We start from the raw sequence: 24,685 nt of genomic DNA, 5'->3' as shown, positions 1-24,685 counted from the left end.
GATTTCTTGTATTAAAAAAGGAAATAAAAAAAGTATTTTGCGTGTGCGATTTCTTGGAAAATAGAGTAGGGAGAGGGGAGGATTGCTGGTTTTACCTCGGTTGCTCGAGATCTCGACGGAGTTGAGGCTGCCAAGATTAGGGAGTTGAATCGTCGAGGGGTGTTTATCTTTATATCTGGAGAAGACAAAAGGTGATTTTAGACATAGTTCGGGTTTATTTAGGTGCACCTTGCCATCGTGGATGACGGTCGGAATAGAAGTCAACATCGATGTACGGTGGTCAACCTTGGCTCTTGCTTCTTTTGAGGAGTGTCAGCCGAAGGTGAGGGGGCGTTGAGAGAAAAAATGACAAAATAAGAATATAACTTTTATTGGTTAGAAACAAAATTACTCAAAATAGCAAAAAGATGGTTTAAATATCTAGGGTTTAATGGGTAATTGCATTTTAGTCCTCCAACTTTAAGCTTGTTTTTACATTATTCTCCCTAGTTCTCTAACATTTTTACTATTTTGATTTTAATCACTAACATTTAATATGCTTCAAAATTATCCTGCGACCTCACAGTGACTTTAATTTTATACATTTACAATTTCAATCCCATTTTAATTTAATGCAATTTAAATTTCCATCATTCAATATTTTATCCTCTAAATTACTTTAATTTACATTCCAATACTCATATTTTCTTTTGTTTAATTCAATTACTTTGCTTTCCAATATTTTAATTTCAACCAATTAATTCTGTAATTCGTTCAATTTAATCTTTATTTTTCTCTTTTGTTTTTGAATTCAAACAATTTACATTTTAGTACATTATTTTTTTTAAAATTTCAACACCATACTTTATTTTATTTCGTTTTAGCAATTTCTTAGTTCTTAATTTATTATTATTAATTATTCTTTCATTTTTTTTTAATAAAATTGAAATATTCAATGCAATTTTTTTTTGTTCTAGACGTTGAATGAGTTAGAGCCTTTTAAATTACATCTAGTCCATTTCTCCTTTTTTATAGTGTACTTAGTTTAGGTATTATAGACTTAGTTATAGAATTTAGTACTCAATGTTATGATCTGAGAATATTACCTTCTAGAATCTAAAATAGTTAGTGAACCCTTTTGTATGTTTATTTTTTGCATCTAGTTTAAAGAAAAATGACATATATTTTTAATATTTTCATCAGATTATTTAAACGAAGAATGATCTTGATTTATTGGAGTTTTGATATTTTTCTAGACGTTGAAGAATTTTGAGGTTATTTAATGAAAGACTGTATATTTAACTCTTAAAAATCATTACAAAGAAATCCTATGATTTTCTAACTTTAAGCAGTACTTCTAAATTTTATTAGACGTTATAGAATCCGTAGTTTTAAAGCACTACAAATTCTGAGTTTTGAGCACAATATATGAAAATCAAAGTGTCTTCTTCAATGAGATAAAATTTTCAATTTTTTCGAGATGTTGGGGAATGCTTGAGATTACCCATTGAAGATTTCACATTTTAAATTCTTATAGATTAATATATGAATTTTTTAAGTACTTGAATGTAATTTTGATTCTCTTAGCCATTCGAGAATTCTAAATTATCCATGAGAATTTAAGAATTCGTTATTAATATAAAAGTGCATTAATTGCATGCATGAACTAAAGCAAAATATTTTTGCTCAAGTAAACGTCATTTTTACATGCGTTATGAGGGTGCTAATCTTTTCTCACACGTAATTGTTCTCCCAAACCCAATTTTAGTTGTTTTCGTAGACCTAAACAATTTTAGTGATTCAATCACACCTAAATTGATTGGTGGCTTCTCCCATAAGCTTTTAAAAAGTATGTAACTAATATTTATATATGGTTAAAAAAAGGTGCTTACAACTTGGTGACTGCGCTAGGAAATTTTTTTAGAGTGCTCAAATTTTTCTTGATCAATAATATTTTTGTTTTCAATATTTGTTTACATTTTTTATAATTTATTTGTTATGATATTAAATTTATGTTATTTTAATTTTTCGAATATATATTTCCTGTGCATAACATGAGCTTTCTACCCGAGTTATATCCGAATTAAATGAGAGATAGTTGTCATCCCTTTGTGAGTAACCCTCCGTAAGGGCTAGTAGATTATTTCTGGGTACAAAGTATCTATACCTTCGTGAGTAACCCATCGTATTGCATATCTGAAAATGAATCCCTCTAATTGAACTTGATCCGTAAGGTTTGGCAGCTTAAGGAGGCATCAACAAAGATAATTTAAGTACCTCTTACTTTAGAACCGAACCATGAATGTAGCGTACCCTAGTAAACACTTTCTTCAGTGTTACCCGAAATAAGTGCATCTGTATTATTGATATTATCTTATTATGGACTAACTCGTTTCTTTTTTTTCTTTTTGCATGCATCACATTTTTTTTTGCATCGTTTTCATTGGTGTGTTGATATTCTGAAGCAGAGTAAATTATTGATCATGAATTATTAGGTGGCCTTATCTGGTTGCGGGGAACATCAAACAAACACAAATGATAGAAATGGGTTGCAAAGCTTCATTGACAAAATATGGATTCTTTGAAGACTGAATTAGAAATATACCTTCGAGGGAAAATACACTTAAAGCTATAACTGAAAGAGGTGTTTGGATTGTTAGAGATATGGAAGAGTTGGGGGCCAAAGAAAGAGCAAGCTTTTCTAACAAATATGGGGATATTTCCCTACTCCTTCTAATGGTAGTTGATGAAAATCTAATTAAAGAGATTGTTAGGTATTGGGATCCATCATACAAATGTTTCACTTTTAACCAAGATGTCCTCACCCCACCATCGAGGAGTATGCCATTTTCTTGCATCGAGAATTGCCAAATTCAGATAAAAACTATTGGAAGGAAAAGAATTTAGGGTTTAGAGGGAAATTGACTAGTATTTTGAGTTAGAAGGTCGAGGAGATAGACAAGTACATCATTAAGAAGAATGAGAACCTTTTCTTTTTATGAGATTTACTATGTTTACAAATTACAAAAAATAAAGATCAACCAAGGGCCATGGATTTGTTTGCTTTTTCTATTTATGGGTTGGTAATATTTTCAAAGATTTTGGGACACGTCGAGGCAATGAAAATTGACCGATTCATTAAGTAAATAAAAAGGTGAATCTCACCTTAGCTATCTTGGTATAAACTATTAGATTTTTGAACTTCTTTTAACGCATGAGAGTGAATGTTTCACTGGGTGTTTATAAGTTCTTTATGTATGGATTCAAAGTCATTTCCAGGATGGTGAAAAGATAAGAAAGCAGCCAAGTCCAAGTATGTTGATCCCGATCGTGGAATTCATTTGAAAATGTTGGCCAGAAGATGGTAGTACAGAACAATAGAATGTCTTTTTTTCAGAATTTGATGAAGGATAAGGTAACTTGGAGAGCCCCATGGATGTTTCCTTTGTCAATATTATACAAGTGTGGAAAATTGATGTGGGTCCCACTTATTGGTCTATAGAGAGCCAATAGCTATGCGTCATTATTATTACAATGAAAATACGAATCCCAATAATTTATCACAGTCACTCACGGTCTTCATGAACAAGACATCACTTATGATGAATCCAAGTATTTGGAGCAAGTTTTGAATTTATCATATGCATGGAAGAAAACGTTCAAGATAGATTTGGCCATGTATTCTGACGATGTTACACTCGAATAATTAGATTAGAGAGCAAGCCAAATCAATGGGTTAGAGGCCTTTTTCCTTGCTAGCCAATTGAAGATTTCACAGCCCAATTTTTAGATATTTGATATGGAAATGTCCAAGCAAGAATTCGAGATAGAAAAGGGTAGAATGAACATGGGGATCCTAAGACTCCAAGAAGAACTATTAGGATATGGGCTTGCAATTGATAGATTAAGATGTTACTAGAGTTTTATTATCAATAAAGTTCTACTTCAATGTTAGAAGATTAATCCCTCTTGCATACATTCATGTTTTATTCCATTTGTTTCATACATCCATCAAATCATTCATTAAATAAAACTTCGAATAATATGATGGATTTGTAGCTACCCTGGCCCTCACAATTGACTAAGAGATGTTGTACCCTTACGATACCCAAAAGATAACTAAAAAGATATCCAACAAATATGCACTTATGGGATTTAGGTTCGAGCTTTGTAGACATCTGATGTTTTACATAAGCTTCATAACCCCAAATCTTCATAAAAGACATACTAGGACGTTTCCCAATCCATATTTTTATATGGTTTCTTTTGAACTGATTTAGTTGGAACACAATTTAGTGTGAAAGTGGTTTTTTCAAGTGCATGTCCCCAAAAAGAAGTCGAAAGATCACTATGACTCATCATCAATCGAACCATGTCTAATAGTGTTCGATTCATTCTTTCAGAAACTCCATTCCATTGTGGTGTACCAGGTGGAGTAAGCTGCGAAATAATCCCACATTCTTTCAGGAGTTCATCAAACTATATGCTTAAGTATTATCCACCTCGATCTGATCGAAGTGCCTTAATACTCTTGCCTAGTTTACTTTGTACTTTATTTTTGAATTCCTTAAACTTTTCAAGGTCTTCAGATTTATGGTGCATAAGATAAATATACCCATATCGAATGAAGCCATCGATGAAAGTAATGAAGTAATGGAATCCACCTCTGGCTTGTGTATTCATCGGTCCACATACATCACTATGTATTAACCCCAATAAATCACTTGCTCTCTCACCTTTACTATTAAAAGGAGCTTTAGTCATTTGTCCCAGCAACCAAGATTCACATACATCATATTGTTCGAAAACAAATGAATCTAAGAATCCATCTTTATGGATTTTTTATATGCGTTTCTCACTTATATGGCCTAAACAACAATACCAAAGATAAGTTTGTTTCGAGTCATTTGTTTTTGATCTTTTAGTATTTATGTTATAAATGGTGTTTTCTTGATCCAAAATATAAAGACCATTAACCAATTGTGTCCAACAATAAAAAACATTATCGAGATAAAAAGAACAACAATTATTCTTAATAATAATCTCAAAACCAATCTTGTCCAAACAATAAATAGAAATAATGTTATTAGTCAAACTAGGCACAAAATAACAATCCTCTAAATTTAAATCAAGTCCACTAGGCAAAGATAAAACATATGTCCCTATAGCTAATGCAGCAACTCTTGCTCCATTTCCCACTCGTAGGTCTACGTCACCTTTAGCCAGATTCCTTCTCTTTTGCAGTCCCTGTAAAGAAGTACAAATATGAGAACCACAACGGTATCTAATACCCAAGAAGTATATGGTGACAAATTAACATTAATAACATAAATACCTGAAACAAAAACGTTTTGTTTGCTTTTGCCTTCTTGACCTCTTCAAGGTAAACAAGGCAGTTTCTTTTCCAGTGTCTGGTCTTATCGTAATGGAAATATTTTTCTTCCTTGCTAACTCCCCCTTCGGGTTTCAATGCATTTTTTCCTTTCGGTTTGTCCTTACCATTGACTTTAGACTTTGTCGCTACCTTTTTCTTTCCCTTTCCTTTGTCCTTGTGGACCATCAGAATGGGCTTAGGTCCAACCTTTTTCACGTTACTTTCAGTAGTTCGTAACAACCAAGTAACTTTGGCAAAGTCTTGTTAATTTCATTCATGTTGAAATTAAGGACAAATTGGCTAAAGTTATCTGGCAACGATTGTAGGATAACATCGGTAGCCAATTCATCTTTGAGAGGAAATTCCAACATTTCCAACGTTTGGATGTAGCCCATCATCTTGATGACATGAGCTCCTACAGGAGATCATTATGCCATTTTGCTTGAAATAGAGCTTTAGAGGTCTTATATCTCTCTTGCGTGCTTGACCTTATCAACAAAATCGTGTTTTTGGGATTTTCAATCCCGAAGGTTTTCTGTATCGGAACAACCGTTGTTCCACTTCCAAACGCGATCTATGATCGCACACCCACGAATCATCATGTCAACAATTGACATATGAATTTCGTAAAATCCAACAGCAACATAAAGATTGTACAAAATAGATTAACAAATTACATATTATTTGTTACAGTTATAAAATCGAACAATAATATCATACATATTCACCAAAAATGACAAAATTAGAACATCCATCTCATACATATCACATCAACCAAGAATTTAACCCGAATTCAGATCGTACTAGTAGCTCTGATACCACTGTTGAGACCATCGGCACACCCCATGGCACAGTGAAAACAAAACTCGATGGTCTCACCAGCGATCCAAGTACGAAAAATTGAAATTGGGAGAAAAGGATGCAAATACTTACAATGGGTTCCTTGAAAAACAACAAAGGCAACAACGACTAATGGTGATCACGAATGGTTCGAATTGTAAGCCTTGACAAAAAACACATCTCGGCCTCTACTTAGTTCACCCGATTGTGAGCAAAATTTACTTTTTCTAGAAACAATTTTGAGAAAAACGGCTAAAGAGAGAAGAGGTTGCTAGACCTTACCTCACTTTAAATATACCAGTTACCCTAAACTCTTAGGGATTTTAAGTTATTTCAAATTAATAAAAAATATTATTTAATTCATTCAAATTAAATATCCATTAAAGACTTGAAATCTGAATTATAGTCTTTAACGTTTATTTAAACTCTTATTTAATTATTTCGAATAAAATATCGATTAAAAGAGTTGTAATCAAAATTACATTATTTTAATGTTTACTTATTATATTTGGAATAATTAAAATCATATGTCATCAGCTATACATATATTAACTCAAGATATATTTTAGTAACATACAATAAATTGTACATCTTTGCTCATTTCAATCCTAGGGTGTGACCCTATAGGTTCTTGTAACGTTAGTAGTAATTATTAGAACAATTCTAATATTACATACAATGAGTGACATCTAGCAATATATCATTGTCACCTAAGTTACAAGAAATTATGATTCGACGTATCATCTTTGTGATTAACTCTTTTATGTATTACATCCTTTCGTCCTTTATATCTAGAATAGGCACAAGTCTTGGAATAGTCACACTTGTATAGCCCATCTATTGTTTCTTGATATATAAAGTAGACTGTAATTAACGAATAATTCGTGATATCTCATATCAACTTATTCAAGCATGGCCATGCATTTCTAGTCTCACTCAATCAAGTGGCATGTTATATATTTCCTATTATGTAGGAAGGACAAATCCTATCTTAATCATACGCACCCAATACATATATCGAGATATATTCAATAACAATCTTTATAGTGCAACCAATTACGGAGCATGTTTAATTGTATCAAAACATATAACAATATATGTTGGGATAACATTGATCTCAAGTCTGAGGATCATGCATATAGTCATCACCATGAGCAATGTTATGACTGTTACATAATAATCCAAGACATATGCTCATGGTGGGTCAATCCAATACATTTTTCTCTAACAATATAATCATGTATCAATTCTGACATCTCTATGTCAATGACAACTCATTGTCTTCAATCAATAACATGTTAGTCTTAAGCGTATTATCATTGTCCATGCCCATAATAATACTTGATTATGGATCTTTTAATAATAGTAATGTTATTATATGGACTTTATTATATTTCAGTTTATTTTAAACACAAACATATAACTAAAAATAATAGTGGCAATGCCTTTATTCAATAAAATCGGTAAACGAATGTATTATTACAATCATCATACGATTGGTCTTTGGGCACACTCTAACAAAAGAACTATTCAAATTTTGGAAGATATACATAAGACATTTGATTGATTTCAAAGGTTCATGGGAAAAGTACTTGACTTCAATTGAGTTCGCTTATAAAATTAGTTACAAAGTGAGTATTAATATGGCTCCTTATGAAGCACTTTATGGAAAACAGTCTCGAACTCTTTTAAATTGGTTTACGCTTAAGGATCATGGTATTATCGGTCACGATTAAATCAAAGAGGTCAAAGATAAAGTGAAGGTGATTCAAGATAATCTTAAGAGATTTGGTGTTCGATAAAAGCATTATTTAGATCTAAAGAGGATAGATATCGAAAATTAAGTCGGTGAAAAAGTATTTATTAAAGTATCACCTTGAAAGAATGTGTTACGCTTTGGACGAAAAAACTGAGTCTGATATTTTTTCCATATGAGATTGTAAAGTGACTTGGTCTAGTAGAACACAAACTAGCTTTACCTCTAAACATGGATAAGTTTCATAATGTTTTTCATGTGTAGATGCTTAGAAGGTATTGTTCTGATTTTTCTCATGTTATTACTTTGGAAGAAATTGTAATACAACTAAATCTAATTAATAAAGAAGAAACAATAAAGATTCTAATTTCAAAAATTAATGAAATATGAAATAAGACAATCTCACTTGTTAAAGTTCTTCAAAGGAATCATAAAATAGAGGAAGCTACTTGGGAACTCATCTATTTGAAAATGATACAACCAAAAATTTGAGGAAAAATTTTTCTTATTGGGGAGAATTATAATACTCAAAATTTTCATTAGTAACCAAAATGAATAAATTGAAAGTTTGGTGATCAAAGTATAAATTTGGGAAAAGTTTAGGGACCAAAATAGTAATTTTCCTAAAATAGGTATTTTATCCCCATGAATTAATAGTTTACCCTCAAGAATGACATTTTGGTGTTACTCGAATTTTTTATATGGAATTTGTGCTAAAGGTTATAAAGTGTTAAAGTTCAAGAAAAAATTTGGATAATCGGATCGAATCGAAAATATGAGATATTTTGTTAGATGATAGAAAAAAGGAAAAAAATTGATTTGCAAAATTTAAAATAATAAGATTTAATATGGACCATCGGATTTATGTTGAATTTCCATGTTAAAGCTAAGTCTTTGGATGAAAAATTGCAAGATTGTAATTATGAGAGTTTATAATGGCAAAGTTAGTAACTACTACCTCCATGGATTAATCTTATACCTACATGTGGCATAATGGTTGGAATTGGATTTTAAGTTTAAAATGGTTATTTTATAATAAAATTAATTTTTTATTCATTTTATTGAAAAATGACAAATGGCTTTATTAATTGTTTTAGAAATTTCAAGACTTCCTCAATTTGTTCTCTTCGTTGTCATTTTTTTTCTAAATGGGAAAACACTTTCATTTGATTTTTTAAGCATTTTGGTTAAAATATAAGGTGAAGCCATGAAATAAAATTTTCTTCTTCTTTGAATTCTCTTAAATTTGGTACCATTAATTTATGGTTTTGGTTGTTATGAACTATAGAATTTGAAGAAATAAATATTAGGGTTTATGGATAAAATTTGATTAAGGCTTGGACTTAAAGGATTAATAATTTATATCATTTTCCCAATGTTTGAATCAAGATGAATTTCATGGATAAGTTGATATAAAAGGTTAGGCCATGAAGTAAAAAATTAGGGAAAATTTATTGAAGCTTGTTTTTATGTTTATTATGGATGATTAAATGTTGTACAAGATTTAGAACTTTGTTTGAAGAAAACATTCAAGTGTGAACACATAGTGGTATATTTGACTATTAGGGTTTTCAATTAGGGGTTTAGAGTTTTGATGAAATTGAAGTGTTCAGGTTTTTTTTCCATCACCTAAGCTTCATTTTGATGGTAAAGTTATTAAATTTGGAATTGAAATATGAAAAATCGTAATTTGGTCCTTGAAACCCTAAGAAAGATAAAATAATGTTTTAGTGAAATTTTTATATTGAATGTTATTTTAAAGTGTATGAAATGTAGTTAGTTTTGATTGAGCATCGAAAGAATTTTCAAAGAATTCTTTTATTTGTACGCATGGTTAGAATAGATTCTAACATATGTCTTTGATTTTAGTTGTTGTGTAATTGATGTGTGTAAGCCATCCAAGCTCAATCAAGGTGAAATGATTAACAAAGGAAAGGATGAGAGCTCATATAAAGCTTTCGGGAATATTACATTATGGTTGATGTTTAATATTTCGAGGTGAGTGCATGTGTATGGTGTATTTATGTTAAATTTAAACATTGGCTTGCGATAAGCCAATGATTGAGTTGACATGGAAAGAAGTGAATATTGAATATTATGTGACTTTTTTATTCATACATTTAGGTTAAGTTTATCTTTAGAATATTAATAGAATTAGTGAATAAGCTAAAGATGCAAAATAAAGAAATCTGTCTAGATTTTAGGATCTTGAAAGTATATTTGAAATATCACCATAAATTCTACAAAAATGATTAGAAATGGATTCTTATACAGGTATATTTGTATGTAAATCTAGTTTTTGTAAAACAAACAGATACAAATTTTGAAGTGTATACCAGAAGATATAAGTTTTTGACTGATGATAGGTTAGAAAACATGGCAGTAAATTATGCTATAAATAGATTATGTAAATTAGATTATAAAATTCACCATAAATTGTGCATGTTGAACTAGAAAAAGTTATTTATACGGTTAGATTTTCATTCGAATCTAGTTTCTAGTGTAATAAAGGGAATATAATTTTAATTTTTAGATTAATACAAAAAATAGTTCTTTAAGAGTACTACAAGCTGCCAAAATAGGGAATTGAGTGGTAAATCATGCATTTTATATTACCTTTATGGTATATGCTATTTTAAAGGCTTGAGATTAATCAAATATATTATATTGCATGTTAATTATGATATTTATCATATGAAGCACATGCTATTTACGTCTCAAAAAGGTAAAATATCAATGATATTTTCATGATATATTCATGTTATGCGAAAACAAAATATTTAGGGTATGAACTACCCATTGTACTATTTTTTTAAATATTTGATATAATGTATTCTTTGATAATTCAAGAACAAGTGATAATTAATGGAAATATTCATTGTATGTACATTGAGAGTCCTTGGTATAGTTGACATACCATAAAGTATCAACAACTACATTGAGTATATAGTATAGTGTTGATGGTACTATTGTACTCTTAGGAATACAATACATAGTAGAGTGATGTTGATACTATTGTATTCTTAACTATTGGTATATTAATACATGATGATGGTATTTGTACAAGTGACTAGCACTAAAACTACAATATTAGTGACTCCCATACCTTGCATTCTCATTTATATACCTTGGGCTATAAAATAAAGAAATTTTTAAAAGTGCAGGTTATGATAGATAAGCGAGAACGTTAAACTTTCCATTTACTAAAAGTGATTTAGCATAAAATGTTTTATATTTGACTTGATGATTTCAAGTATCTTTGATTTGGAAATTGACTTTGCTATAAGTTCATTTTATGTGTTCATATAATATCATATGATATGTTTTGTATCTTCATTATGTGATTTATTTTATATCATTGATATGTTTTAGTTTGTATTGTTAATTATGCCTCACTAAGTTTATATTTAGTTTGTGATGATTTTCATATGTTGGTAAAGAGCAAATATCAGAGTAAGAAGTACTTGAAATCTTACCTATGAAGAAGTAAGTCTATAGTATTAGTAATGGCATCCATATAATTTATTTGATTTTCTAGTTGGTATGAATATGTTATAAGTATTTGGTATAATTTTGCTCAAAAATAGTTTAGAATAAGTTAAATGTTCTTTATTCTAGTAATAATAGTTTTAAAGAAATAAATTTTTACTAATTTTCTATAAAGAAAGTTTCATAAGTTTCATATGACATTTTTGACTAGTGTTCGGTGATAGATACGAGAAAGGGGTGTTGCAGTTTTTGTGGTGAGCGCCAGTGGTTCCGTAAGGACCCCATCCCACCCAGTTTGCTAGTCATGTAGGAATAGTAACCTTGAGTTGTTCCAGGGTTGGTGTTGCTTCAGTTGTGGCTCTCTAGACCATTTTATCAGAGATTGCCCAAATGCATACAATGTAGCTATGGTGTCGACCCAGAGTTTCATACTATTAATTCAGAGAGGTCTGGGTATTTGAGAGGTGGGCGTGTCATATCCATATTGTTTTTAGTAGAGGTAAAGTCAGGTCTCTTACTGGGTCTGAGCCATGGCTAGCCTTGAGGCAGTATGCGGTCAGAGCTCAGGAGGAGTATGACACAACATATGTGACCTCAAGTACCTCTACAATATTTTTGATTTTAGTTACTACTTTAGTAGATCAAAGATCTACTCACTCTTATGTTTGTTCTGAGCTTGTCATAGAGAGAAACATCCCAAAAGAGGACTTAAAAATAGAAGTTTGAGTGTATAGTCCCATATGATTAGATGTCATTGTTTATAAGGTTCATCTTTGTTGTTTAGTGAAGATCCAGTGTCAGATCTTCCCAACTGGCTTAATGGAGTTTCTATTCATGGAATTTGACATTATTTAAAGAATGGATTGGTTATCTGAGCACGAAGCTAGTTGGAGATACAAAGTTAGACAATTCAAGCTCAGAGGGGTAGATGGAACCTAAGTAGTAAGGACTAGTGAGAAATCAGGGTGTTCAAGAATTGTTTCAGTTGTAATATCTCAAAGAATGATTGATCTAGGTTATTAAGCCTTCTTGGCTCAGGTGGTTGACACCAAAATTTCAGTTTCAGCACTAGGGCATATATGTACTGTACGAGACTTCCATATGTGTTTCTAGAGAAGCTATTAAGGTTACCACCCGACCAAAAGTTGGAGTTTGTTATTGAAGTATTTTCAAGTTCAATCCTTGTGTCTATTACTCCTTACCATATGGCACCGATAGAGCTAAAGGAGTTAAAATCCCAAATCCAATAGTTACCAAAGAAATGTTTTATCTGACCAAGCATTTCTCTGTAGGAAGCACTAGACTTCTTTGTCAAGAAGATGGGTCGATGAGGTTATGCATTGACTACATATAGTTGCATTAGTTGACCATTAAGAACTGTTATCCTCTTTCTAGGATCGACGATCTCTTTGACTAGCTTAGGGGAGCATGTATGATCTCCAAGATCAACCTAAGGTCAGAATACTACTAGTTGAAGGTTAAGGACGTCGATATAGAAAAGATGGCTTTTAGAATATGGTATAGGCATTATGAATTTCTAGTAATGTCGTTTGGACTCACTAATGCCCTAGTGAAATTAACGGATTTGATTAATCAGGTTTTCAACTCTTACTTAGACCAATTCATGGTAGTTTTCATCGATGAAATCCTCGTGTACTCATTATCTAAAGAAGAACACAATCAATATCTTTGTATTGTTCTAGAAACGATTTTGGGAGCGCTAGTTGTTTTCCAAGTTTGGGAAATATGAATTATGGTTATTAGAGATTTCATTTTAAGGCATGTCGTGGAAATAGATGGCATCCGAGTTGACCTTCCAAAGATTTAAGAGGTAGTGGATTAGGAACCACCAAAGGATGTGATTAAGGTGTTTAGTTTCTTAGGTCTTACTAGGTACTATCATCGATTCATTAAGGGTTTCTCGATGATTCTTGCCCATATGACCACATTACTTCAAAAATGAGTTCTTTTTGTGTGGAACGAGAAAGGATAAAAGATATTATATCGGTTAAAGGCTATTTTAACTCATGCCCCTATTTTGACTCAACCAGAATAGAGTAAAGAGTTCACTCTATTTAGTTACACATCACTAATCTTTACTCTAAAGATTAATAGGCATTACCTCTTCGGGAATGAGTTAAACTTGAGACAACATAGGTGGGTTAAATTGTTAAAGGACTATGATTTTGTGGTCAACTACTACTTGGGGAAGGCAAACATAATCATGGATGCCTTGAGTAGGAAATCAATGGCAGAGTTGTGGCCATTGTTATCCAAATTGACAGTTGAAACAGAGTTAGTAAACAATATTAAGGGGTTATAGAGTGTCAAAAATCGTTTAAGGATTTGAATGGTATAAGTCTGACCAAGGTAAGGCACCAAGTTTTAAACTTTGAGAGAAAAAATGTTATTATTTAGGGGTCACTTGTTTGTACTTCTAAAGGAGCAATTGCATAGTAAGATTTTGCACAAGGCCCATTATAGTTCGTTTTCAGTTCATCCTGGTAGTAACAAAATGTAACAAGAGTTATGACAATTATATTGGTGGCCGGGCAATAAAAAGGAAGTATTCGAGTTTGTCTCTAGGTTCCTAACATGCTAACAAGTTAAAGCTAAATATTAGGTTCCCTCAGGCTTGCTCCATCCTATTCAGATTCCATAGTGGAAGTGGGATATGATAAACATTGACTTTGTAAATAAGTTATCAATGGCTAGACAGATATACGATGCAATATGTTTGTAGTATATTGTTTGAGGAAGACGAGCCATTTTCTTCCACTTCAGATGGACTATACCCTAGAGAGGTTCAGCTATACATCTGTGAGATAATGAGATTGAACGAGGTGCAAATTTTGATCATATCTGATAGAGACCCATATTTCACTTCCTGATTTTGGAAAGTCCTTCATGAATCCTCAAGCACTAAATTACACTTTAGCATCGCTTTCACCCCAGACATATAGTTAATCTAAATGTCTCATTCATATCTTATAGGACATACTTAGGTGAACCATTATAGATTTTGAGGGTAGTTTGGAGGACCATTTGTCATTGGTAGAGTTTATATACAATAACAATTACTACTCCATCATCTAGATGGCTTCGTATGAGGCCTTGTATTAACGTAAGTGTAGGACTCTACTATGTTGGAAAGATCTCAACAAAGGGAAAATAGTGAGTCCTAACTTGTTTAGAGAGATTGAAGAGAAGGTTTGGCTAATTCAAGATCGGTTGAGAGAAGCCTTCGATAAACAAAGGTCCTATATATACTTGAAATGTATGGACATTGAATTTGTGGTAGGAGACAAGGTGTTCCTCAAGGTGTCTCCATGCAAAAAGGTACTTCAGTTTGGGCACAAAGGGAAGTTAACCCCACATTTTATCGGACCCTATGATGTACTTGAGAGGGTTGGACCAATAGCTTACCAATTGTCTTTACCACAAGAGTATGAGCATATTCCCAATGTGTTTCACGTATCCATGCTTAGGAGGTACCATTTCAATCCTTTGCATGACATACCCCTAGAGTAGATCGAAGTGAGCCAGGATATAATTTATGAAGAAGTGTCAATTAGAATTTTGGCTAAGGTTGTTTAAGAGTTAAGGAATAAGAGAATTTTGCTAGTTAAAGTCCTCTAGAGGAACTATGGTGTTCAGGAAGCAACATGGTAGATCGAGGAAGATATGCAGTGATGTGATCCTACCAAGCACCAAGATCAAACAAAATATGCTCACAACTTTGAAGTTCTTCCCATATGATTCTAAGGGAGTTCTTCTTTATTTCATTGCTTACTTACTCATTTGTGCATTATGTGACATAAGGATGCTTTAGACACATTATACTATGTTGAATATTCATATGTTATCCATACATTCATACTTTATGATATTCATGCATATTACATCTTTACTTAAGCATATGTCATGATATGTTAGCTCGTTCATTCATTCATAGCTTATCCTAGCTCAATTGATGCATACACTTTCATAGTTAGTGCATTATATTTACTTATATTGTTTTTGTTTTGTTTTGAAGGTACATTCGGTCATACACACATATATATACTCGTTCAAGGCACATGAAGAGCCATGTTTACACCTGATGCATTTCCACCTTCATGAATCCATTTATGGCATGAATGTTCAAAGGATAAAGGAGAACGAATTAGCCTAATACAAAGAATACTCATTAATGGTTTGAATCCAAGTATATTCATCCAAGGCAGCCAAAAGTCTTGTTCACACTCAATAAGGATGAATGCATTTAACCCAAGTACAGTCACCTAGACACCTAAGAGACATGAATTTGACACAACTTGTACAGGAGTCCATTCAATTAATTCATGCACCATATAATGGATTTGAACCTTCAAGTACATGTACACACAATTAAAGACAAGGAGAGGAATAGACAACATGCAAGGAACAATAAATATACTAACCAGATTCATCCAATAACGTGAGTCATATTGTTCTCCATTTTTGAACAGGTTATGAGAATCTTTGGGCTAAGTGATCTTCTTGACTTTTATTCTCGAGAGCTCAAGATATGGCCAGATTATTGAAGACAGTGCGGACTAAAAATTCATAAGGGATTTACAACCATTCATCCCCTTCCTTGAATTTATGAAGGGATGACATTAATAGAGATATGCATTGGACAATAAGTGAATATTCAAATGATTCTACAAATTTATGAAGAAAGATGCAATGTTTCATTCAAGGCTATCAAGTACATTCCTTCATCAAATTCATGAAAGAAGATGAAGCAACTTGTTCAAACAAGAGGAAAATATTTGGCCAAATGGAAATTCATTACTTTTAAAGAAGAGCATGCACTCAATTAAGGCCTTATTTGTTCATGAATGTTCATCCATTAAATGTTTTATATTCACACCATGCACTTTTAGGCCTATTAATACCTTTCCATTTCATTTGTAATTCAACATTCAACTTTGATTTATGAAATATTTGTGAGAGTTTCTCTCTTAAGTTCTTAAGTGTACTTTATCGACTTATCAAGCTTAGTTTACGGTGTTAATCTATCTATCCACCTTGATAATTCTGTTTTACTATACCTAAAGTGATACATGCATCACAAAGCTCACATTAAAGGAAGAAGTATTAACTCTTCCAAATGATCCAATTGTCCAAGCCTTGAAAATAAAGACCAGAATAGTAGCAGATTTGTGATGACTTTTTGAATCAGATCTTGATCTTATTTGGCCAACATGTCTTCTGGAGATACGACCATATATATATTATCTTTCCAACGGTTCTTGAATCACATCAATCCGATATTGAAAACTCAAGATATATTCATTTTAGTGAAGACAACGCATGCAAAAATTCTTATACAAGATTAATACGTGACTTTGTAAATATTAAGAATTTTCAATATTTTTATTGATTATTTGTAATATAATTTAATATAGGATGATGAATTATATTTTAATATTAGATTTATTATTTTATTAGGAATTAGAGTTAAGACATGTTTAGTGTGTTATTATTTTATTCATTAGTTATTTAGGATCTTTAGAACCCATCCCCTATATAAAGGAGGCTTCATTCAACTTTGAAAAACATATTTTTTTGATTAATAATACAACGAGAATTCATTTTTGTAAATGTTTATTGCCTTGTGTCTTCGAAGCTTTTTCTCCAGCAGTTCTTTCAAGTTCTTGTGAGGGAGATTAATCTTCATACTCCAATTTGCCTTTTCATCGCAACTAGGAGGGTTGGTTAGAGCCATATTATTTAGTTTTTCTTTTAATTACGACTAAGAGGGTTTAATTAGACACTTATCCATCCAATTTTCCATAAATCCATCTGCACCATCAATCATCTTTACCGTTCACCTTAATAAGGGTGATCTTTTGATTTTTTTATTATCTTATTTCATTTTCAATTTCTTTATATTTTGTTTATCTTATTCTAATCTTGTTGCCTTGATTCCAACACCTAAAAGAAACCCTCAAGAATCATATCTGCTATTAACACCTTCCTTTATTCATTCTTCTTTGTTCTTCATCAAGTCTAGAGCTTTCTAGGTTTGATTCTTCAACAAGAGCAACGTTCATTAACCCGCCACAACTTCCCTATCAATTGGTATCAGATTTGGGCCGATTCTTGGAAAGAAGCAAGCAATCTTGTTTGTTCTTGCACACAAAACGTCAAGGTACCCCAACGAAGCTAGTTCAAAAAAGATTCATCATTTTAGGTTCCTTTTATTTAATTTTAATTTAGATTCAAATCCTTCTTTTTTGTTTTTTGTTTTTCGTTTATAAAAAGGAAGGCCGAAAAATCAGAAAAGCCAGAAAAATCACAAAAAATCAAAAATTGAAAAAAATTGAATTTAAAGCTTATTTTATCTAGATCTCATATTCATCCTAAGAGTAATCTCCAGTCCAAATTTCACCCCTATCAGAGTTCATTAGAGCCTTCAAATACATCATTCAAGTTTCATCGGCATATTTGGTCTAGAATCTCGTCAAATTTCTTGAAAATTCTACAGAAGGAATTTCATGGTGAAAATTTCCATATTGAAACTACATATACTTCAGATCATTCAAAAAATCATAATTTTTGGAGATCAATAACACATTCGAACAAAGAGATCATGAAAAGCAGACTGATTGAGGACTCACCGTTCACCAGAATCTACTGGATACTACTGAAGGTATTTAGTTCTGAAAATTTACAGGTGGTTTCTACACACATCTAAAGACATTAAATAATTTTTCCAAAATTTTTGGACACCAGTAACCCCCTCAAAATCGTTGCTTAATTTGACTAATCGTTTTCTAGGTTTCTGGTTTGGTTCTTTTTTTCTTTGAATCTTAGTGCATTAGGTTCTTTTGTTTTTCCTTTTTATTGTTCTTTTGCATTATCTAACACACTTTATTTCTTTTTTTAGTAGGACTAAAGAGTTTGCATACTTCTTCCTTGTAACACCCTCAACCCATACCCGACCTGGATACAAGTCCAGGATGTCACATTGACTATAAAAAATATTCTAAAAAAATGATAAAACATTTGAATTTATATTATTAAAATACAATAATATACATATGTTAATACAAGTTTATCAAAATACTCAGAGCATACACAACGTGACCCTTTGATTACATGCCAACATTCATTTACATAACAAAATCACCTACTGATTAAGTTGCCTCTGATCTGATAGTTGAAGAAGTAATGTTGTCCAATTGCTTAACCTGTCTCATCTACTTTCTCGGATCCTACGTGTGAAACACTCACACGCTAATTCATCGACTTAGTGAGGCAATATAATAATAATAACAACAAGGGAACGTAATGAAAATGCCATAATAAGAAGGAATTAGATGAAATCTAATACTTAACAATGCAGTTTATATCACCATGCTCCTTACCAATAAGCATATTACATTAACATTCATGAATTCGTATTAATAAGTTTATTGGCCAATGATACCATACTGAGAACCTAAGGTATGTGAGTACGGTGAGGTTGTGTAATATGCTGTCACCACAGCTTGTATAAATAAACCGAAGTGCCACGTAGAATTGCACTGTAGTGCTATATAAGATGTCCCTAAGGACCACGTAGAAAATTCCTTAAGAATCATATACATATGCCAAGGATCAATTACATGTCTCAAAAGACATCACACATGTTCCAAGGAATACATATATGTCCCGAAGGACCGCGTAGACCCTCTACTATTGGAATGCCAACTATACCTATAGTTCTCATCTACATAACATGGGCTTTTCCCAATTTACATAGTATATCACATAGACATATCATTTCCTTACCTTTTTCACATGGCTCATATAACTTTGCATACATATTCATTTAAAACATGTTACACAATGCACATAGTATGAATTCATATCATGCTTCACTATATGAAATGAATCATGCATCAATGTATTGAATCTAGACTTCTCACAAGTCTAGAATTGAATATATCACTATAATCATGATATGCATATGCACTCACCTATATTTCTTTACCCTTCCCTTGATCGATCTTACTAGGTAATTGTTCTGGAACTTGTTTAGGCTCTGTATCTACATAGTAATTCATTGATACTTATCAATATACTAATTAATATATTCTAAACTATCATTTCTTAGGCTAAAAGAAAAGCTATTTTCATATTTTAATGAACGTATGCATCGATGCACTACACTACGTATCGATGCATCCCTTGACGGGTGCATCGATGCACTATCTATGCATCGGTACATAAATCTCATTCGATGTTTGTATTTTAAGGGGGTGCATCGATGCACTACTTGTGCACCGATACACTGATGGCATTCGATGTTTTTATTTTAAAGAAGTGCATTGATACACTTCATGTGCATCGATACACCTTGAACAATTTCTAGAATTTTACCCTTGATGCATCGGTACACATTGAATGTGCATCGATGCACATAGCCCAGAAATGTTATTTTTAGTACGAAATGCCTTCATAATCCCCTCAACACTACATAATTCACCTCCTTTTATATCCCTAACTTGCATACCCTTACTTAAACTAATTATTATCCATTCAATACCTTTAAAACTTAGAAATCCAATCCTCCATATAGAATTTAAGAATCTCACTCAAATTCCAACATGTTCTAATTCCTATTCTAACACTTCATATCTTTTAATTCCACTAATTACAAGTCAAATTCCACTTCCAATTCTTATTATGAACACTAATTCAAGATTTCACTTTTCTACTTCCTTTCTTTAATTCTTCATATAGTCCTCATCTTATGGTTTTAAAATAAATTAAACTTCCTTTAAGCTTAGCTATTGTCTAATGGTCATAAATCAACCATAAATTCATCAAGAAATGTACTAACAAGAGATCTTACCTTTAGCTTGGGTCTCACGTATTAAGAAGATGAAGAAGAGGAGAACTTTGGAAACTTGTTTTTGGTTTCCTAAACTTCCACGTGGGTTAATATAATACTAGCCCAAATAATTATCTTACTATAAAAGATAATTTTTTCCTTCTAATCCTCTTTCTTTATTAATTGATCCTACAGAAAACCTTTCAATCAATTCTTTGAACTTTTCAATTTATCCAATTTGGTCATTGAATTTTTAAATCTCACAATTTAATCACTAACCCGGTATGAAGGATGTTACAAATCTCCCTCCCTCAAGAAAATTCATCCTCAAATTTTCATTGCACGAACAGATGGGGTACTGAAATCACATATCCTCTTCACGTTCCCACGTTGCTTCTTCTACTTTGTGACTTCTCCAAAGAAATTTGACCAACGAAACCATTTTATTTCTCAATTGTTTGACTTTGTGAGCTAATATTTGTCTTGGTTCCTCTTCATATGTCAAAAATCAGGTTGAACTTCTACTTGTTCTGGTGTAACGATGTAAGAGGGATCAAACCTATATCTTCGTAACATGGACACATGGAAAACATTATGGATTTTCTCCATTTCTGGTGGCAGAGATAACTGATATACCACTGGTCCTATTCTTTTAATAACTTCATATGGTCCGATGAATCTAGAACTTAGCTGTCCTTTCCGGCCAAATCGTAATACCTTTTTCCAAGGTGACACATTGAGAAACACTCTATCCCCAACTTCAAATTCAATTTCCTTTCTTTTGAGGTTAGAATAGGACTTTTACCGATCAAATGTCACTTTCAGGTTATGTTGAATTTCTCAAACTTTCTCTTTCATATCTTGAATCAAATATGGACCGAGTACATTCCGATCTTTGAGCTCATACCAGTTTAAAGGCGTACGACATTTTCTCCCATATAACGCCTCATAGGTCAGAATACTGGACTGATAACTATTGTTGTAAGTGAACTCCGCCAGTGGTAAATATTTCTCCCACGACCCTTTAAACTCAATGACACATGCTCACAACATATCTTCCAATATTTGAATAGTTCTTTCTGATTGTCCATATGTCTGGGGGTGAAAAGCGGTACTAAAGTTTAAGTGAGTCCCCAATTCTCCATGCAAGGATTTCCAGAATCTCAAGGTGAATCGAGGGTCTCAATCAGAAACTATAGAAACAGGCACTCCACGCAATCTAATAATTTCTCTAATATACAGTTCCAAATACTTTTCCATAGAGAAATCTAATCTGGAAGGAAGGAAATGTATTGACTTGGTTAATCGATCAACAATTACCCAAATTGAATCTCTTTTGTTTGGAGTCAGGGGTAACCCCAAAACAAAATCCATTGTTACATTTTCCCACTTCCATTATGGAATGGAAAGGGTTTGCAATAATCCAGACAGAACTTGATGTTCGGCTTTAACTTGCTAACATGTTAAGCACTTGGACACAAATTCAGTAATGCTTTATTTCATCCCTGGCCACCAATACCGATCTTTTAAATTCATATACATCCTGGTTCCACCCGGGTGCATCGTCAATGGACTGCAATGAGCCTCTGTCAATAAATCTTTCTTCAACTCTTCATCGTCTGGTATCACAATTCTTTCTTTATAATACAATTTTCCATCGGACTTCAGCTCAAAATCTTTAATCTCTTTATTCTTTACTTGCTTTATTCTTTTTAAGCATATTTCATCTTGGCTTTGTAATTCTCCTATTCGGTCCAACCATGCTGGTTTAAGTTTTAACTCTGCACATAAACCGTCGTCTCCAGTTAAAGATAATCTTGCATTCATAGCTCGTAAAGCTGCAAACGTCTTTCTACTCAAGGCATCTGCTACCATGTTAGCATTTCCAGGATAATAGTCAATTATTATATCATAATCTCTCAAAAACTCAACCAATCTCCTTTGTCTCAAATTAAGCTCTTTTTTAGTCATCAGGTACTTCAAGCTCTTATGATCCGTATATAAGTAACATCATTCTCCTTACAGATAATGACGCCAAATCTTGAGAGTGAACACCACTGCAGCCATTTCTAAATCATGGGTGGGGTAATTCTTTTCATGTGCTTTCAACTGTCTCGATGCATACGCTACCAACTTCCCTTCTTGCATTAATACACACCCCAACCCATTGTGGGATGCATCACTGAATACGAAACAATTCTTACCATATTCTGGTTGAGCCAATACAGGAGCTTCTGTCAAAATTCCCTTTAAAGCTTCAAAACTTTCTTGACATTCAGAAGTCCAAACAAACGGTACATTCTTTCTCATCAATTTCGTTAAAGGCAGTACTATCATCGAAAAATTCTTAACGAACAGTCGATAATAACCGACAAGTCCAAGGAAACTCCGGACTTCCGATACATTCTTTTGAACCTCTCAATCCAAAATAGCTTTTATCTTTTGAGGGTCCAACCAAATCCCCTCTATAGAAATCACATGCCCTAGGAAAACCACTTCATTAAGCCAAAACTCACATTTGGACAATTTGGTATAAAGTTTCTTATCTCTGAGAATTTTCAAAACTATCCTCAAATGTGCGCTATGCTCTTCAATGGACTTCGAGTAAACCAATATGTCATCAATAAAGGCAACCACAAACTAGTCCAATTAAGGTTGAAAAATTATGTCCATGAGATCCATGAAAGCAGCAGGTGCATTCGTTACTCCAAATGGCATTACGATGAATTCATAGTGACCATATATCGTTCTGAAAGCCGTCTTCGGAATATCTTTCTCCTGAATCTTCAATTGGTCATAACCAGAACGTAAGTTAATTTTTGAGAATACCGAAGCTCCTTTTAATTGATCAAACAAGTCATCAATTCGAGGAAGGGAATACATATTCTTGATAGTTACCTTATTAAGCTGTCGATAATCAATGCAGAGACGCATTGACCCATCCTTTTTCTTAACAAATAACATCGGAGCTCCCCAAGGAGACACACTTGGTCGAATAAATCCCTTCTCTAACAACTCTTGTAGTTGATTCTTTAACTATTGCAATTTTTTCGGAGCCATCTAATAAGGTGCCATTGCAATCAGAGCTGTTCCCAGCATTACTTCAATTTGAAATTCTACCTCGCTATCTGGAGGTAATCCTGGCAACTCAGCAGGGAAAACATAAGGGAATTCTCGAACTACTGGAATCTCATTTAACCCTTTCTCTTTATCTCTTGCATCTATCACATTTGCAAGAAAACCTTGACATCCTTGTAGCAATAGCTTCTTAGCAGACATCACTGATATTATATTTGCTAAAGGATTTAACATTTCACTGATCACACTTACTTCTATTCCTCTTGGACTCCTCAGGGTTACCTTTTTCGATCTACAATTAACATCCCCATAGTAACGAAACAACCAATCCATTCGCAAAATCACTTCAAACTCATCAAAGGGCAATTCCATCAGATTAGCAGGGAATTCAATTCCCTGAATCTTTATGGGACACCCCTTACAGACTTTGTTCACCCGATCACTATGCCCTAAAGGAATAGTTATTATAATCTCATTACTCGTGGCTTCTAAGGGGATCCTCAATTCCTTTACTAATTTACTTGTAATGTAAGAATAATTAGAACCCAGATCAATCAGTACCAATACTAATTCATCATATAGCTGAAAAGTACCATCTATAATATCAGGGTCATCATGCTCTTCACTTGTCTTTAAATTATATACTCGTGCATTTGACCAAATTTCATGTTGAGCAGAGGATTCAGATTGGTTCCTTCCTCTGCCTCTTCCTCGTCCTCTATGTGAGGCAGAACCAACTCTCTCAGATGGTGCAGGTTCACTAACAATAAACGGACAATCCTGGATAAAATGTCCGGCATCTCTGCATCGAAAACAAGTCCCAGCAGTTATCCGATGCACCCCAAAATGGTTTTTCCCATAATGCTGACATGGTCTCGCTTGACCCTGATTGGATCTCACAGCACCAGATCCCATCGAATGTGTTTGTCTAGGTCTTGCCTGAATTTCTCCTCTAGTAGAGGAGGCAACTGATTCTGATCTAACTTGTGATCGAAATCCTGAATCTCTTTCTCTTTTTGGTGGTGGTGAGCTGGAAGAAGCACCCGTCCTCTTTGATGTCTAAACTCTTGAGTCCCCGAATCTCTCATTCTAAGTCATCGACTTAGTGAGGCAATATAATAATAATAACAACAAGGGAACGTAATGAAAATGCCATAATAAGATGGAATAAGATGAAATCTTATACTTTACAATGCAGTTTATATCACCATGCTCCTTACCTATAAGCATATTACATTAACATTCATGAATTCATATTAATACGTTTATTGGCCCATGATACCATACTGAGAATCTAAGGTATGTGAGTACAGTGAGG

General features: G+C 32.9%; 1 protein-coding gene across 1 annotated transcript in view; it reads right to left on the bottom strand.

Annotated features, from left to right (window-relative positions):
* LOC120187692 (synaptotagmin-3-like) overlaps positions 1-24,282 on the bottom strand; it is a 35,720-nt gene extending 11,438 nt beyond the window's left edge. Inside the window, exon 1 of the mRNA XM_039191350.1 lies at positions 24,106-24,282. Coding sequence (XP_039047281.1) covers positions 24,106-24,282 — 177 coding nt within the window. The remainder of the gene's footprint in view (positions 1-24,105) is intronic.
* Between the last annotated feature and the right edge of the window lie 403 nt (positions 24,283-24,685).

This window comes from Hibiscus syriacus, unplaced genomic scaffold (genome assembly GCF_006381635.1).
Source record: "Hibiscus syriacus cultivar Baekdansim isolate YM2019G1 unplaced genomic scaffold, ASM638163v2 tig00113725_pilon, whole genome shotgun sequence".
Taxonomy (NCBI): Eukaryota; Viridiplantae; Streptophyta; class Magnoliopsida; order Malvales; family Malvaceae; genus Hibiscus; species Hibiscus syriacus.
The sequence above is the reverse complement of the archived record's forward strand: the minus strand, read 5'-3'. Positions and strand labels throughout refer to the sequence as shown.